Genomic DNA, 19198 nt, shown 5'->3' with positions numbered 1-19198 from the left:
GAATTGTATAACCCTGGCAATTTCCTTAACTTCACTTGATTTAGTTTTCTCATCTTTAAAATAGTATCTATCTCATAGGATTATTGTGAAGATTACATTTTATAAGACCTTTAAAAAGCAATGGAACAGTCCCTGGCAGGTAGTAGGTGTTGAGAAAACGTCTGCTGCCATTATTATTATCGAATTGACTGATCATTTTTATGAGCTAGACTTGACTTTTAGATTATATTTACAGAGGCGGTTGTAGTTAATCCTAGCCCATGTTGCACTTTATACAGCAACCTCTGAAAGGATTCTGCTATGTTGCCTTATGAATCTAAAGGAAGAGCTCTAGAGAAGAGAGGAAAGGAAGAGAATTTAGAAATTAACAATAGGTTTTTTAAAAATAAATAGCTAAAAATTTTAGTTTTTTAAACTTAGATTTGTAAAGCTATTTATAAGAACCCCATTGTGAATTTGGAGCTCTTCCTTGGATCTCCTTACCCAGTTCTATCTTACAGATCCAATTCCTTCTTTGATTAAATCAAGACTAGATGTCTTGAAGAAACGAGATCAATTCCATAATGACATTTGGCCTTAACAAACAGAGTGTATCTGGTTTCATGACAGTGTTTATATTTCTGTAACGCAGATTCAAGACACAGTCCCTGTCGAGTTACTCACCAGTTTGGCAGACAAAGTCCACACACATAGAGGACTTTACTTTGAAACAAGATAATTGGATAGAGTTCACCCAAACTTACTTCCTTTTAATTTTATTCAGAATCCCCTATTTCTTTATAGTTTTAACTAAAGTTGGCTCCTTTTGATTGATGTCATATACATCCAGCCAGTTTTTCTTTAGCTCACTGTTTATTTTAATTATTTTAATATATCATTTTATTTGCTTAATTGGTAATTGGGTAGATATGTAGACTGTAAGATTTGACCTATAGAGTTTTTTCTTTGGATTTTTTTTTTTCTTGAGATGGAGTATCACTCTTGTCGCCCAGGCTGGAGTGCAATGGCACGGTCTCAGCTCACTGCAACCTCCACCTCCCAGGTTCAAGCGATTCTCCTGCCTCAACCTCCCGAGTCGCTGGGATGACAGGCGCCCACCACCACACCCAGCTAATTTTTTTGTATTTTTAGCAGAGATGGGGTTTCGCCGTGTTGGCCAGGCTGGTCTCAAACTCCTGATCTAGGTGATTCACCCACCTCGGCCTCCCAGTAGATTTCTTTATCATGTTATTTGTCAGTCCTGGGATTATTTCTCCTGATTGCATGAATATCCATTGCCTAGCTGCTTTAAACATTAGACATTGGATATTTGTTCAACATTTAAAATAATTGTTATCAATTATTAGGTGTATACCAGTTATTGTAGTGATTCCTTTATATAGATTGTTTCATTTAATCTTCACAATAATCTCATGACATGGCAACTATTATCACTCTCATTTTATTTTATGAAACAGAACTGAATTTAATGAAGATAAGGTAAATTATCTGAGGCTATATTGCTAATAAGTGGTTGATCTGGGATTTGAATTCAGGCATTCTGATTATAGAATGGGCATTCATAACTACAGTGCTTTGAATGACCCAATCAATGGGTAAATAAATAAGCCAACCAGCAAACCAAAGGATCATTATGTCCCTACTTGCCAGAGCTTTGGCTGCATATACTTACCCATCATCTATTTTTATCAGAACAAAAAGTCATTTTGTTTATCCCAAATGACAGTTCAAAGAATTTAAGGTAGGCTCCTGAAGTGCTTCCCAATATATAGTGCTGGAGTGAGCCCTTTAGCATCAGCCACATCTTTTAGGTTCTGGGTTATTCTTTCTAGGGTACCATGAAAGTGTTCTCTAGTTTGTTGGATTTTGAATGATGGACTATTTCGGTGAAGTACCTGACTCCCAAAGATCCCAAACACTGCAGGTTCTCAGAGAGGAAATTAGAACCTCCATCTTTGAGAATATGTGTATCCATTCTTGCCCTCTTTAATATATTTTTAGCAGTACATCCCAGGGATATATTTAAAATATAAAGTTATCCATGTTACTTCCGTGTCTAAAAGCCTCCAGTGGAATTTCTAATTTGAGATAATGAACTAAACATAAGTTTACCTTCCCTCCCTCCCCAGGCCCCACTGAAATTGAAGTCAAGAAATGCAAAAAGGAATTGACACATCTCAGCAAAGAAAACTGAAGGGATTTGGTTATAAGTGGAGAAGATCTCAGCACATTTCTGGAAGAGAGAAAGTGGATGAAACATGATAATGAAAGAGTGAAGAACCTTTCAGATAAAATATAAGCTGATCTGAACAACATAACCCCAAAGAGACTTGAGCACCTGAAAAGTTTGTCTACTGAAGAATTACTCCGGTTGTAAAATTGAGCCCTCTCCTACTCTTCCCCAACTCTTATGCACAGAACACAGGCAGTCTCCACTATTGATACCCGTTAAAAATGTCTTGTTATTGTTGCTGTTGTTTGTATAAAGGAATTGAACAGACTGCCTGCAGAGATACAAGAGTTGGTGCTCCAGAAAAAAATTTCTCTTCTAGTGGAAATAAGTGCCCCCAGCCAGTAGCTGATTCTCTACTGACAGCTGAGACCTCCTACTCAAGTGCCTGTTGCCTTCAGGTATAGAAGAGATTTGCTGAAGAAACAGACCTAACCGTACAACAGCAGAGGAAACCCATGCTGACTGTTATAGAAGTTAACAGTTATGTTGATTCTTAAATGGGAATAGTGAGTTAGAAATTCCCAGACATGGGTGATGGGGAGGGAAGAGGAATAAGAAAAGTCACCAGATAGAATTAGGGGCCTTGAAGATATGACAAACTCTGAGGGAAACAAAGACAATGTAGAAAGAATAACTTAATTTTAATTCCATCTTCAGAGAGAGTTGAGGTGTATTTAAGATGAAAAACAGGATACTACAAAGAAACAGAAAACTCAGGAGTTCGAGACCAGCCTAGGCAAGATGGCAACACCCTGTCTCTACAAAATAATTTTTAAAAATTAGCCAAGCATGGTAGCATGTGCCTGTGGTCCTAGCTACTTGGGAGGCTGAGATGGGAAGATCACTTGAGCCCAGAAGTTCAGGGCTACAGTGAACCATGATGGTGCCACTGTACTCCAGCCTGGGGGACAGAGTGAGACCCTGTCTCTTAAAAAGCAGCAAAAGAAAGAGGAAATTGAGAATAAGAAGATCTCTTTGAAAATAAAATAAGACTGCTATAAGTATTTGGTATACGGTCTTGAAAATAAAGTTGAGGGAATCTCTCCAGATAAAGAGCAAAAAGAGATAGAAAATATAAAGAAAAGAGACATAGACAATCAATATTTAATGTTAGGAGTTCCTGGAAGAGAGAACAGAGACAATGTAGGTGAAGAAGTAAAAAGAAAAAGAATTGAAGAACAGAGCAAGCTAAGTCTCCAGATTTAGAGGTCCCAATAAAATCTACATCTAGACACAATATTGTAAAATTTTGGAATATTAAGAATAGAAGGAAGAGATTAAAGTGGCCAGGGAGAAAACAAATGAGGTCATCACAATTAGCTCAACACAAAAATGGATGAGAAATAGACTGCTGACAGATTTATCATCAGCAACACTGAATGCCAGAAGTCAATGGGTCAACATCTTCACATAGCTTATGGAAAATTTTTATACCTAGAATTTCACAGTAAGGCAAACTGTCAAGAAGAATATCAAAGTGAAGACATTTTCTGACAGGCAAATTTTCAGAAAGTCTCCCTCCTTTGCACCCTTACTGAGGAAGTATCTTGAGGAAGCTCTCCAGCAAAATGAGGATGAAAACCAGGAAAGAAGAAGGAATGGGATCCATAAAACAGCAGAAAGAAGAAGAAATGGGATCTATAAAACAGTGGACCTTACTTAGGATGTCTCATTCTAGAGTGACAGTTATCCAAAAGGATGTCTTACTCTAGAGTGACAGCTATCCAGCAGCCTAATTTCAGATGAGAACACAGTCTTGGGCTTTCTGGGAAGAATGTGCATTCAGTGCCATAGATGGTATCATTGAGAAGCTGGGATGCTTGAGAAGGTTATTTAGTCAAGAAAAAGACAAATCAACAATATGTCAAAAAATTCAGGTCCAATTATAGAGCAAAATAAAATGAGGCATGATTTTGAGTTATTCATGAAAAATAAGAAGAGGCTTGATAGGTACATTTCCTTTTCTGTGGCACAGGCATGATGATATTGGGTGTGTAGGGAAGAAAATATCCTAGAAAGAAAATATAGTAAGCTCTCAGTAAGAAGTATCTAGCCAAAATAATGTTGATATCATTATTAGTATTCAGTGTTCAGATCAGCCTATTGACAAACTGTGAAAGCCTTCATTTTTTATTCAGAACTGAAGTTGAAAGTAATTAATGCTGACAAAGGGAAAGAAAGCAGAAAGAGATTGAGAATTAGAGGAAGATAGGTGGAATCAACGGTAGAGATACTTATATATTCAAAGTGGGGATGAAAAGATCTTCAGTTAATGGAACAAGAACTAGAGGATTAGTATATTGTTCAAAGCTATAAATCAAACCAATAGATGTATTAAAAAGTGATGTAACTATCAGACATTTGGAGAGAGATGGACAAAGGAAAGTGGAGATAGTGTAAGTTAAATCCTTATCTTTTGTAATGGGGAATTATTAAAGATGGTGTAAAGTCACTAAGTCAGGAAATTATTGCTCAAACATATTATTTAAAGTTAGAAAGTTAGTTACCAGACGATCTAAAATAAATATTGTTAAAACATTACCTCTAGGGAATGGGACTAGATGTAAAAAGGGTGGGATGGGAAACTGTGTTTTTCATTTTAAGTCCTTCTGTACTATTTAATTTTTTACCTTGTGCATGTATTACTTTGAAAAAATTTCTAATAAACCCAAATAAAAATCTTCCAGTGACTTCACATTGATTAAGATGCAACCCAGCTAAAGCTTTTAACATGGTTTTCAAGGTCCTCAAGTACCTAGGTCCACTTGATGTGTCCAGGCTCATGATATCTCCCCACTAGTCTCTTAAGTATCTTCCAGTTGTTAAAACACATTAAGTATCTTCCAGTTATTAAAACACACTTCACATTCTTTTGTTTGTACAGGTGTTCCACAAAAAACAAAGCCTACTGCTGATCTCATCATGTCTGCTGAGTAAGCTTACCAGCTAGTGGTTTTTTTAATATTTGTTGCATGAAAGAATGTCCAATACAACATTGAATGAAGTTTGCCAACTTTATTCTTTTCCAAGAAGGCCTTTGATGTTTGCCCCTTTTCTGGGAAACATTTCAAGAAGGACCCTCCAGGGCCCTAAGCTTTCCTGCACTCCTCTTCATTTGACAGTTTTAATAAGTTTTAGTCTTACATGAGGCCAGCTGGTGTCAGAGGATTTCTGTCCACCTGTCAGTCTCCCTGGTGTACTCTTTGCTACTTTCCCTGAACATCATAACCTCTTTTCAGCTATTTTTAACCCCGTACTTTGGAGAAACAGCCAACTATCTAATGGAAATCTTTAGGCCACCAAGTTTCTTTTTAAAAAAAAAAAAAAAAAAGTTTTATTTTACTTTTAATTGACTCATAATAATTGTACGTACTTATAGGGTATAGTGTGATGTTTTCATACATGTATACATTTTGTGATGATCAAATCAGGGTATTTAGCATATTTTTCACCTCAAACATTTATCATCCCTTTGTGGTAAGAACATTCAAAATCCTCTCTTCTAGCTATTTTGAAATATACAATATACTATTGTTAACTATAGTCACCCTACTGTGCAATAGAACACCAGAACTTGTTCCTATCTAACTGAACCTCTGTACCTGTTGACCAGTCTATCCCCATCTCCCCTGCCCCACTACCCTACCCTCCCAAGCCTCTGGTAACCACTATTCTACTCTCTACTGCTATGAAATCAAGTTTTAAAATTATAGAATCTACTTTTGTGTGAGATTGTATAGTAGTCATCTTTACATGCCTTGCTTATTTCACTTAACATAATGTCCTCTGGGCCCAATCATGTTGCCACAAATGACAAAATTTCTTTTTACAGTTGAATAGTATTCCATTGTGTATATACACCACATTTTCTTTATCCATTCATCCACTGATGGACACTTAGGTTGATTCCATGCAGCTATTGTGAATAATGCTGCAGTAAACATGGGAATGCAGATATCCTTCCACATAACTGATTTTATTTCCTTTGGCTATATGCTCAGTAGTGGGATTCAGGATCATACGGTACCTCCATTTTTTAATTTTTTTAAGGAAACTTCATTCTGTTTTCCATCATTGCTGGACTAATTTACAACAGCATATAAGACTTCCTCTTTCTTCACATTTACCCCAACATTTGTTATTTTTTGTCTTTTTGATAATAGCCATTCTAACTGAACTGAGGTGATATGTCATTATGGTTTTAATTTGCATTTCCCTGATGATTAGTGATGCTAAGCATTAGTATGTCTTCTTTAGAGAAATGTCTATTCAGGCATTTTGCCCATTTTTAAATGGAATTATTTATTCTTCTGCTATTGAGTTTTCTATATAATCTGGGCATTAACCCCTTGTCAGATGCATAGTTTGCATATGTTTTCTCCCATTCCTTAAGTTACCTTCAATCTGTTTCTTTTGCTGTACATTTGAATTTTAATTTACTGTAGTACCATTTCTCTATATTTGCTTTTGTTGTATGCTTTTGAGGTCTTACTCAAAAAACCAATGTCATGAATTGTTTCTCCCATGTTTTCTTCTAGTATGCTTACAGTTTCAGCTCTTAAAGTTTTTAATAAATTTTGAACTGATTTTTATATACGGTGAGAGATAGGGGTCTAATTTTATTCTTCTACATGTGGATATTCTGTTCTCCCAGTGCCATCTATTGAAGAGCCTCTTCTTTTCCTAATGCATGTTGCTGACACTTTTGTTGAAAATCAGTTGGCTGTAAATGCATGGATTTATTTCTGTTCTGTATTCTGTTTCAGTTATCTATGTGTCTATTTTTATACCAGTACCATGTTGATTTGGTTACTATAGCTTTGTAGTATATTTTAAAGTCATGTAGTGTGATGCATCGAGCTTTACCTTTGCTCAGGATTGCTTTGGCTATTTGGGGTCTTTTGTGGTTCCATAGAAGTTTTAGGATATTTTTCTATTTCTGTGAAGAGTAGGGATTGCATTGAATTAGTAAATTGCTTTGGATAATATGGACATTTTGACAATGTTAATTTTTGCAATTCATTGTTATCTTTCCATTTATATGTGTGCTCTTCAATTTCTTTTATCCGTATTTTATAGTTTCCACTCGAGATCTTTCACCTCCTTGGTTTACTATATTCCTGGGTATTTATTGTATAGCTATTGTCAATGGATTGCTTTCTTGATATCTTTTTTTAGGTAGCTTGCTGTTGGCATATAGAAACACTACTGATTTTTGCATGTTGATTTTGTATCCTGCAACTTTATTGAATTTATTTATTCTAACAATTTTTTTGTGGAATCTTTAGGATTTTCTATATATAAGATCATGTTATCTGCAAACAAGGACAATTTGACTTCCCCCTTTCCTATTTGGATGCCTTTCATTTCTCTTGCCTAATTGTTCTGACCAGGACTTCCAGTAATATACTGAACAAAAGTGGTAAATGTGGCATCCTTGTCTTGTTGCACATCACAGAGGAATAGCTTTCAACTTTTTCAGTATGATGTTATCTATGAGCTTGTCATTTATGGCCTTTATTGTGTTGAGGTATGTTACTTTCATATCTAATTTGTTGAGAATTTTTATCATGAAGGGATGTTAAATTTTATCAAATTTTTTTTCTTTGTTGAAACGATTATGTCATTTTTGTCCTTCATTCTGTTAATGTGATGTATCACATTTATTGACTTACATATGTTGAACCATCCTTGCATCCCTGGGACAAATCCCACTTGATTGTGGTGAATTATCTTTTCAATATGCTGTTGAATTTGTTTCACTTGATTTCATTAAAGATTTTTGCATCTATGTTGATAAAGGAGATTGGCCTATAGTTTTCTTTTTGTGATGTATCCTTGTCTAGTTTTGATAATATTGGCCTCATAGAATGAGTTTTGAAGAATTTCCACCTCTTCAACTTTTCAAAATAGTTTAAAAAGAAGTGATATTATTCTTTATATGTTTGGTGGAACTTAGCAGTAAAGTCATCAGGTCCTGGGCTTTTCTTTGATGGGAGACTTATTGCTGATTCATTCTTGTTACACATTATTGACCTGTTTAGGTATTTTATTTCTTCATAGTAGTTAAATTTTGGTAGGTTTCATGTGTTCAGGAATTTATGTAGTTCTTTTAGGTTTTCCAATTTATTGGCATATAATTTCTCATAAAAGTCTTTTATGATCCTTTCTATTTCTGTGGCATCTGCTTTTTTTTAAATCTCTGATTGTATTTATTTGAGTCTTCTCTGTTTTGTTAGTCTAGCTAAAACATTTATCTTTTCAAAGAACCAACTCTTTGTTCTACTGATTTTTATGTTATTTTCAGTCTCTATTGCACTTCTGCCTGATCTTTATGAGTCTTCTGATAGTTTTGGGTTCAGCTGGCCCTTGTTTTTCTCATTTCTTGAGGTGCTGCATAAAGTTGTTTATGTAAGATTCTTATACTTTTTTGATGTAGGCATCTATTGCTATAAACTCCCTCTTAGAACAGCTTTTGCTGTATCCCATAGGTTTTGGTATGTTATGTTTCCATTTTTATTTGTCTTAAGGAATTTTTAAATCTTCTTTTTAATTTCTTTATTGATGCTCTGGTTGTACAAAAACTTGTTTTTAGTATTCATGTATTTGTGTATGTTCCATAGTTCCTCTTGGTATTCATTTCTAGTTTTTACTACATTGTGGTAAGAGAAGATGCTTGATGTGATTTTGATTTTTTAAAATTTCTTCAAATATGTTTTGTGGACTAACATATATTCTATCCTGGAGGAAGTTCTATGTGCTATTGAGCAAAATATACATTCTGTAGTTATTGGGGGGAAGGTTTTGTAAATATCTGCTGGGTCTATTTGATCTAGAGTGTAATTTAAATCTGATAATTCTTTGTTGATTTTCTATCTGGATGATCCATCCATTGCTGAAAGATGGTGCTAAAGTCCTTTTTATTTTATTTCAATTTTTCTTTCCCTTTAGATCACATAATATATGCTTTATGTGTTGCTTTATATATTTACTTTATATATTGGGTGCTCTGGTGTTGTGTGCTCATATACTTACAACTGTCCTAACCTTTTGCTGAATTGAGTTATTATATAATGACCTTCTTTCCTCTTTTTACAGTTTTTTACTTAGAGTCTATTTTGTCTGATATAAGTATTACTACACCTGCTCTCTTTTGGTTTCCATTTTCACAGAATTTCATTTTCTATTCCTTCACTTCAGTCTATGTGTGGCCTTATAGGGGAAGTGAGTATCTGATAGGCAGCATGTTGCTGAATCTTTTTTTTTTTTAATCCATTCAGCCACTGTATGTAATTTAATTGGGAATTTATTTCATTTACATTCAAAGTTATTATTGATAGGTAAGGACTTCTGCCATTTTGTTCATTATTTTCTGGTTCTTTTGTTTATCCTTTGTTCCTTCCTCTCGTGTTTATCTTTCTGGCTTGATGAGGGTATTTGTTGTGTTAAGCTTTTATTCCTTTCTTTTTCTCATTTGTATGTCTGTTGTAATTTTTTCTTTGTGGTTAGTATTGGGGTTACATTAAAAACTCTCATACTTATAATAGACTATTTTAAGCTGATAATAAGTTAACTTTCATTGCATACCAATACTCCAGACTTTTGTTCTGCCCCCAAATTTATAATTTTGTTGCCTTTACATCTTCATATATTGTTTATTCCTTAACAACTTATCATAGCTATAATCATTATTATCATTTTCACTTATTGGCATCTGACAGAACTGCATTTTTTAAAAAAACAATTTTTTTTTAAATGGGGTCTCATTATGTTCTCCAGGTTGGACTCAAACTCCTGGGCTCCAATGAGACTTCCATTTCAGCCTCCTAAATAACTGGGACTACAAGCACATGCCACAGCACCCAACTGTTGTGGTTTTTAACCTTCATACTAGAGATTTGAAAAATTACATATCACCATTGAAGTAATGAAGTATTAGGAATTTGATAATGCATTTACTGCCAGCAGTGAGATTTATACTTCATGCTTTTTAATGGTAGCAATTATCATAAAAAGTTTTTTTTCCAATAGAAATACTCAAGCATTTCTTGTAAGTCTGGTCCAGTGGTAATGAGTTCCCTCAGTTTTTGCTGATCTGGGAAAGACTATTTCTCCTTCATTTCTGAAGAAAAGATTTGCTAGTTATAGTATTCTAGGCTAGCAGCTTTTTTTTTTCTTCTAGTATTTTAAATATATCATCCCATTCTCTCCTGGGCTGCAAGGTTGCTGCTGGGAAATCTGCTAATAGTCCAATGGCAATTACCTTTTATGTGACTTGATGCTTTTCTCATGCTGCTTTTAGTATTTTTTCTTTGACTTTTGGCAGTTTGGTTATATGCCTCAGAGAGGATCTCTTTGGGTTGAATCTCTAGTATCCTTTGAACTTCATGGATCTGGATGTCCATAGCTCTCCAAGAATTGGGAAGTTTTCAACTATTACTTTGTTAAATAAGCTTTCTTTGCCTTTCTTCATCTCTTCTTCTTCTTAAGTTGTCAAAATGCGAACATTTGTTCACTTATGGTGTCCCATAAGTGCCATAGCCTTCTTCATTCCTTTTTTTTTCTTTACCTCTGACTGGACTATTTCAAAAGGCCTGTTTTCAAGTTCAAAAATTCTTCTGTTTGATCTATTTTGCTGTTGAAGCTCTCAATTGCATTTTTAATTTCATTCATTGAATTTTTTGGCCCCAAGATTTCTGTTTGGTTCTTTCTTATGATATCTCTCTCTTTGTTGAATTTCTCATTCAGATCATGAATTGTTTCTCTGGATTGTTGAATGATCTGTTTGTGTTCTTTCATGCCTCACCAAGTTTCCTCAAGCTCACTATCTTGAATTCCTTTTCAGGCAATTCATAAATTTTTATTTTTGGTTGATGTCAGTTACTAGATAATTATTGTGATTCTTTGGTGATGTCATGTTTCCTTGCTTTTTTATGTTTCTTGTATCCCTGCACTGGCATCTGTGCATCTAATGGAATAATCACCTTTTCTAACTTTGTAGAGTAGCTTTCATTGGAAAAGACTTAACACCTGCCAATGTGTCCTAGCATGTTGGTTGGGTAGGGTTACATTTGTTTTTGTTCTGGATGGATGCAGTAGTGTAGTCTCCATGCAGCTTCGTTAGCTGTAGTTAATGTCAGTATTGCCTGCAAGTACCTCAGTGGCCTTGGCTGCAGAAGTTTGTGTGACTGGTATGCCTACTCAGATGCTTGTCCCCTGAAGGCTGGGCACTGGGCTGTTCTGTTTTCTGAGGATCCATGGCCGGTAAGTTCTCCTTTGGTGCTTATCTTTTGGTGGCTGCAAAGTGAGCTGGTCTGTGGTCTAGGGAAGTGCAGGGCTTGTTGTCCAGTAGCTCTGTGGTGTTGCTCCCCCTTGTAGGCAAGGCACCAGACTGGTTCATACTCACTACCAGGTTTTTTGTGTCCTACTATCCCTAGTTTCTTGGTAGCCGTTCCTTCTCCATCTCCATTAACATTTCTGTCTGAAGGTAAATATTTGTATAAAGACCTTTTCTTACCTGAATTAGCATCTGTCCTATTTTCCATGTATTGTAATAGAGTTTATCCTCACAAATGGGAGTAGTTTCCAGATTGTTCATGTTATCACAGAAATAACCCAAATTATTTTGTCTTCTACCATACCACTGAGTCTGAATTCCTGTAAAGAGAAATTGAAATATGTCATGAGTTTACTTTCCTCTGTTGTCTAACTCCCATAGTCAACTCGAGCTCTCTGATGAGTATTGGCCTTAAAGCCAATATTCAAAGCAGTATTTATCAGAAATATTTCCTATCTCCTCTTCACAGGATTAATCTGATCTATTCAGTGCTTAAAGCAATGTCCTCACCCAAGGTCAAAACCTAAACTAACATATGTCCCTAACAGGCCAACAGATAACTAGGGATGGCTTTAGATGTTGACTCTTTTTTGCCAACAAAAGTAACATACTCTATCCCTTCTTTAAATACTATTTCCCTCCTCTATTCTCTACTCCTTACAAAGCCTCTGTACACCTGCTTGGCTTCTACTTTTAAAATGATTTCTTTCTTTGACCCACATCATTGCAGTCAGTCTTCGATAGGGAGGGGGCAGAAGGTGATCTTCAGCTTCTCAGAGATCTTTCTTCTAACTACACAAAAAAACAACTTACCTCACAATCAAGAGAACTAAGAAATGCTTCCTATGCATTTGGATTCTTGTGCATCTGAGTGCTATAAAGAAACATGTCTTTGATAGGAAAGTTTGAGTAGCTTAAGTTACTGATGTTCTAGTCTGAGACTGGATGCATTTCATAGGTGCTCATTATATTATAAATAAATAGAATAAAGGGATGAGTAAATAAATGAAAGATAAATAGAGATTGGGAAGCAACTGCACCTTTTTGTAAAAATGTAGTGACCAATGACGACAGTCAGGAACGAAGGTTTATTTTAATTCAAATATGTGTACCTGAGGGTCATTAAAAAGTTACTTCTAAGGAACTCAAATATACATAATTGGTTAAGAAATCTATACATGTACGTACTAAAAAATATTTCCATGAATTGCTTAGTGACATAAAATTCACTTTTTACATACTGCCAAAATTATTTAGTATATTTAAAGTCTGACATAGTGCCCAAAGGGGGTTAGGGGAGGATAAAGTGATCAAACATACAATGTAAAAACAGTCTATAAAAGAGTCTAGAAGAGATCTCACAGGTTTAGAGAGAAGACCCCTCTTCTTCCTGAACAGACCCTGTAGGCCAGGACCCAGCAGGCTTACCCATTGTCTGTGAGCCAAAAACCTGAAAATAGGTTCTAAACCTTTTCTTGACCCTCCACCAAGGCAAGTGGAGCTTTAATAAAACAGAGTTTTTCCTTTTGTTCTTGCTGCTTGTGTAGCCTGGGAGCCAAAGTATTACAAAGGAGAAAATAATAAGCCTTAATTAAGGCTTTTGACATTTAATCACAAGACAGCTGGCACTCTGAGCTTGTGGCTTTCAACACCTAGAGCAGACTTAAATCTCAGATCCTCATACAAAACTCTGAGATAAACTATTTCAGCTGGCAAAAGCATTAAAAGGCAAGCCACTGACTTGTGTCAGTAATGTTAGAGGGACCTTTAACAGAAAGCCTGGTGGATCTCTAGCACTGGAAAAAGTACTTTTGGCTGTAGGGCATTATTAATATTATTAATGCATTAATAGTACATAATATTATTAATGCCCTACAGCCAAAGACCAACAGAAACACACCTACAATTAAACAAGTTGAATCTACTGTTCATTGCAGCTAGGGAAAATGCACACCATAGGGAACTGTGGGTACATCAGTAAAAAGGTGTCAGAAAGAACCTATTACAGGCCTTGGGCTTTGGTTGGATAATTTTGGGAAGTGTCTGACTTTATTTTGGATGACATACTGTCAAGAACCAGAAACAATTCTACAACTAACATCTCAATAAATTTCATATACAAGGAGAGCTGACTAAAATGAGCATAAAGGCTAGGCACAGTGGCTCAGCACTTTGGGAGGTAATCCCAGCACTTTGGGAGGCCAAGGTGGGCGGATCACCTGAGGTCAGGAGTTCGAGACCAGCCTGACCAACATGGAGAAACCCCATCTCTACTAAAAATACAAAATTAGCCAGGCATGGTGGTGCATGCCTGTAGTCCCAGCTACTTGGGTGGCTGAGGCAGGAGAATCGCTTGAACCCAGAAGGCTGAGGTTGTTGTGAGCTGAGATCACGCCATTGCACTCCAGACTGGGCAACAAGAGTGAAACTCTGTCTCAAAAACAAAAATTAAATAAATAAATAAAATGAGAATAAAGCTGCGATTGGTTTCTAAAAAGTGCAATTACTCATTTTAGATAAGAGAAGGATAATCAGTACTTTGTGGGTTGCATGGTGATCTTGTATGTGCCTCACTTTGTGATGGTCTCAGAGTGACCTTGTCTGATGCTGATGTTTTCTGAAATTGTTTTTGTACAATAGAAGAACAATATGGCCTAGCTGTTAGTGCCAGACAAGTTTCTGGATGGCAGGGGCTGTTGCTTTTTTTTTTTTTCTCAGTTCAAAAGTAAAAAAGGGAGAAACTCTGCTCTTCTTATAGAGATTCAAATCTGCATTTCTCTTGATTGCCCACAAGGGACAGATGGAAAAAAAAATAATAGCAGAAAGTATGTATGATGTACCTTGGGAAAGGACGGTCCCTACAGATCCCCTAGACTTGGTGGAAGTCTTGGGGCAAACCAAAATGAAATTATAAGTCTCAATATATAATGAAAAGCCTTGAGAAGGAACGATCTTGATGTCACAGGAACTTTGTAATAAATCCATTGGGAAATAATTGCTTACATTTCCAAATAAAGAAATAGACGATAATAGGCACTGGTCCCGTAGGAGTAGGGATTTTGACTCACTCTCTGTAGGAATTTTCTTATATAGAATTGACCTACTATGACCCTCAATTCCCATACACTATCCCCCCGACATATTGGTATCTACAACCCTTGTGGGATTGTGAATGAAGACATTTATATTACATTGATGTAGGTGCAATTAAAGAAAATTGGATCTATTGAGCACCTGTCCAGTGAATCTAATATTTCAAAGACAGAAAGAGAAAAAGGACAACCACTCTCATTCTTGGGCTAACTCAGTTCCACTGGCTCCCAGACAACTAAAATCTTCAGGACAAAACCAAACTTTATGTCTGGTCTGGTCATGGAAGAAAGTTTAGAAATGTAAGAACATCTCTTCTCACCCCCACCCCAGCCATGTCCCTGACTAGAGGAAGAAGGTTTCAGCACCTCTGGAGTGGCAGTGATATGTTCCAAGACATCCTCTGTGATTGGAATATAACTGGCTCTTACCACGTATGTTTCGTACACTTATGATCCAAACAGAAAAAAAAAATGTATGCCCAAGTATATTTTACAAATATGCCAAAGCAGAATATGAAAGCTTTCATAACTCTGAATTAGGGCTGGCCACTTGTCAAGAGAAGCAACAAACTCCCTTGTTGCTTCAAAGTTCCACTGTTTTCAATGAAGAGGCAGGCAGGAACTTGCCCTTGGAGATAGACCATGCTATAATTGGAATAAAAGTTATTATAAATGTGCTAAAGTATGAAACTTAATGGGTGAGTGTTTCATAAATACTCTCAAGTTAGTAACTTTGCTTTTTACTCCCACTACAACACAATTTTAGTAATTACGCTTGAGAGATTTAAAGTGAGGAGATATAATTATGACAGTACTTGTGTTATTCTAGGTCCTCCAAGAAGCAAAAGCCAAGAGAGGATCAGATATGGAAGAGATTTATTAAAGGAAATGCCTGTGAGAGAAAATGTGGAGGGAGCCAGAGGAGGCCGGGAGAGCCACCATTAGACTGCAATGTAGGTTTAACCCTTGGGAAGGAGAGAGCAAAGGAAAGAAAGGCTTCCACTGAAGTACAGGTCTCAGAGAGTTTCTTTCAGGATCATGAGGAGTCCTTGAGCCAAACTCACCCATCAGGAGAGTCCCATGTTTTCCAGGAATGGGCCTGCCTTAGGATCCTCACTACATTTAATCACCAGCCTGGAGAAGCCCTTGGCAGCATGGCCTTGGCGCCAAGGATTCCAGAGCACACCAGCTGGGGCCAGCTGGCAATTTCATACCCACCCCCTGCAGCTGGACATCCGAGAGGAACATTTTCATCGCCACCACAGGACTCATTCTTAAAGCAGCTGTAGACACCTGTTCTGGATCATCTTAAATAGTGACTTAGTAAACCTCCCCAGTAACTCATAACAGGAAATGTCCATAGGTGGATTCATCCATCTCTGTTCCTAAATTAGAGTGTGGCTAATTCTTTCCAGATTCTTAAGGTCCTTAAAAGAAAGAATATATGGTACCACATTAAGTTAAGCTCATGACTGAAAATAATTTAAGAAGGAGGCCAGTGACTATTAATACTAGCCCACAATTAGAAGGCACACGTATGAGTTATCCCTGCATTTGGCGTAGTGATAAACTGCAATTACTGCAGCAATTTCTCTCTATTTGACAAAACATGGACTGATGTACCACTGGTAAAAATAATATTTCTGATTTCTGTTTGCCTCTTGTATATGCTGGACAATGAAGTATAATATTGTTTATGTATATTCATTTTGTATAACCCAGAAAGAGTCTGTCATGGAAGCACAAAAAGTATGAGTTAGCCTGCCTGACTTAAGCAAATATAGATCTACCCTTGGAACTGGAGATGACTTCATTGTTCCCTGAATCTCATAAGGGAGAAGTGGATTATCTGATTAAAAAAAAAAACAGATTTGGTTAGAAAGGACAATAGGAGTAGTGTAAGGAATAGATGTTGAGGAGGCAACCACAGTGTTTACTAAATGGTGCTTTCAAAAAATCTTCCTCCAAACTGTAGAATGGAATCCAAACTCCCTAGTATGGCAGCCAAAGTTCCTCTAAACCGCGCCCAAACTTCTCTTTAGAGCTAGCACTATGCAAGTTCTGCTAACAAGTTTCAGTCACTATGAATATTTTGTCTTTCTCAAATTAAGCCTTTCACATTCATATCTCCGTGCTTTCGAATATTATACAGTCTCACGTTGTAATACCTTCCACTCTTATCTTCCCACAAATATACATTTTTCTAAGCTGAATTTCTGTGTCACCTTCTCCGCACATTCTTCTCTAATCCTTTGATCAGAAATAATTGCTGCTTCTTTTATGTGCCCTTGCACCTAATTTGTAGCCAATTTTGGTATAGTTGTTTTCATGTCTTTTTTCCTCTCAGATTTACTGACCATAATAGCATTTCTATCTCCCAGAGTACGTCACAGAATAAGTCCAGTAAGGAGATAAATGGCTTCTGTTTTCTCCCAAGTCAAAGGAAACATCTGGGGCCTGCACTTTTGCTTAAGTAATAACCATTTCGAAGCTTATCCAACCTGCCTTATTTTTGTTGTTGTTGTTGTTGTTCTGTTTTGTTTTATTTTAGACTTCTAGCAGCCTGAACTCATGGTTTTTAGTTTCTGTCTCTAGTGAAAGAAGAAAAAAGGGATGAGGAAGGGGTTTTACTCACCCAACCAGAAACAGAAACTAAGAACCCATGACTGTATTCTCTGTCAGACACCATTTAGGCAGAACGTAAATGCTGCTCCCTCCCTCCTATCCCTCCCTCCCTTCCTTCCTCCCTCCCTTCCTTCCTTCCTTCCTCTCTTTTTTTAATGAGCCATTATGTCGATCCTATGTTGTTAGGTTCCATTCCTCAGGCAGCTCCTGCTCCCAAATGGCAGGTACTTTCTGCTCTCTGACCCTGGAAAATCACCTTTGTTTAAAGCCCTTTCTTCTATTAGAGCAACACCAAAATACTCTCAGGAGTTAATTTCGAACAATAGTGGTGCTTTACCATGAGGAGTGAGGTTGATGGCTGGAGTGCAGTGGCATGATCTCTGCTGACTGCAACCTCGACCTCCCGGGTTCAAGCAATTCTCCTGCCTCAGCCTCCCGAGTAGCTGGGATTACAGGCCTGCGCCACCATGGCCCGGCTAATTTTTGTATTTTTAGGAGACGGGATTTCACCATGTTGGCCAGGCTGGTCTCAAACTCCTGACCTCAGGTGATCCACCTGCCTCGGCCTCCGAAAGTGCTGGGATTACAGGCGTGAGCCCCTGCACCCGGCCCTGAGTCAGCTTTTAACGTGGAAATTTACTGACCCACTTTTTTGATGTCCATCTCCCACTTCAACTCCCAAAGGTCTGTTGTTCCCTGATATGAAGCCTAAGAACTCAATGTACTTCACCACGCGCTGGATTTCTAACCTGAATTATTCCAAATTCTGGCAAGTCTTATCCACACTTTCTTTTCTGTGTAAGTTTCTCCTTGCTATTTGTTTCTGAAACCTGAATGTATTTGGTCCTCTGCCAATCAGATTTCCACTAGTCCTCCAAAGAGTCAGTTATTAACTCACTAATTCGACAGATATATTTGGACGTTCACTGTATCCTTATTTATTTAGCATATATTTAGTTATTTATTAAGAAACTAAAGCCTATTCTATGTCAGAAATGAAAATAGGCCATGAGGACCCAATGGTGGGCAAAATGCAGACAGACTACTCTTTTTTCCCTCATTCTAGCATAGTCATCACTTTCCTAGGAAAGACCTTCCTAACCTCCAGACTCCACCAAATCCTCCTCCTGACCACACCCTTCCACCTTGATTTTCACCTTCTGACCTCTCTTGCGTAGAAATTCGAGCACTAGCCACTCTATAGCTTTAGCTTAATTTCTCCAGCCATGCATGGACGAATCTGTGTTAGTGATGCCACAGGCACGTTTCCTTCCCAGCAAGAATATCACTTACTGGGCAGCATTTCTGTGGATACTACCAGAGAAAAATGTCCTCCTAGTTGAGCACCCGCCCCATGGCCGTAAGCATCCACCGGGCTCGAAGTGCATGGCCTGCCGCCGACCACTAGGGGGCAGCCCTCCACGCAGAGGCTCGAGCTACGGGGGCGACGCAGCGGCCACCGGCTCTGCTGAGCCCACCCCAGAATCAGAAGGAAGGGAGCCTGATTCCACGCGGGGCCTCCCCCGTGGCATACGTTGTTGTTAGGCAACTATTCGCCCCGAATATGGTTTATTGGAGACTTAGGGTTTGCTTTTCTTATCAAGTGCGACAGCAACCTGGCTGGGTCCCCTCTCGCATTCAAGAACCCGCAGAGACTCTGGGGGAGCCGGTTGGAGGCCCCATGCAGGCCAAAGCATCCCTCCGAGAAGGCGGGGTCGCTCACCTGGTAGGTGCCCCGAGAGCCCGCAGCACGGCCCAAGGTGGGATCCACCGATGGAACAGGAGACCACGGGCGTGGCTCAGGGCGCAGTAACCGCTCCCCGGGCCCGCCTCAGGGACGGCTCCGCCTCACCCCAGCCTGTGCCCCGCCTCCGGGACAGCCCGGTTTCCGAGACCTCCCAACCTCCGAGA

At 37.9% G+C, this 19198-nt stretch overlaps 1 protein-coding gene and 1 long non-coding RNA gene across 16 annotated transcripts in view; one reads left to right on the top strand and one right to left on the bottom strand.

Annotated features, from left to right (window-relative positions):
- TCAF1 (TRPM8 channel associated factor 1) overlaps positions 1-4916 on the top strand; it is a 51707-nt gene extending 46791 nt beyond the window's left edge. For all 15 annotated transcript variants that reach the window (XM_005551067.4, XM_074036207.1, XM_045387393.2 and 12 more), the window contains one exon: positions 2130-4916. In XM_005551067.4, the coding sequence (XP_005551124.3) occupies positions 2130-2139 (10 nt within the window). In that variant the 3' untranslated portion in view covers positions 2140-4916. The remainder of the gene's footprint in view (positions 1-2129) is intronic.
- A 4777-nt stretch (positions 4917-9693) lies between these two features.
- On the bottom strand, positions 9694-19160 carry LOC107129341 (uncharacterized). Its single transcript, XR_006696475.3, has 2 exons — positions 19011-19160; positions 9694-11890 (listed from the first exon to the last, which is right to left on the bottom strand). It is a non-coding gene; the product is annotated as an uncharacterized lncRNA (long non-coding RNA).
- Between the last annotated feature and the right edge of the window lie 38 nt (positions 19161-19198).

The sequence above is a fragment of the Macaca fascicularis genome, chromosome 3 (assembly GCF_037993035.2).
Source record: "Macaca fascicularis isolate 582-1 chromosome 3, T2T-MFA8v1.1".
NCBI lineage: Eukaryota > Metazoa > Chordata > Mammalia > Primates > Cercopithecidae > Macaca > Macaca fascicularis.
Note: the sequence above shows the minus strand (reverse complement) of the source record. Positions and strands in the feature narration are given on the sequence as shown.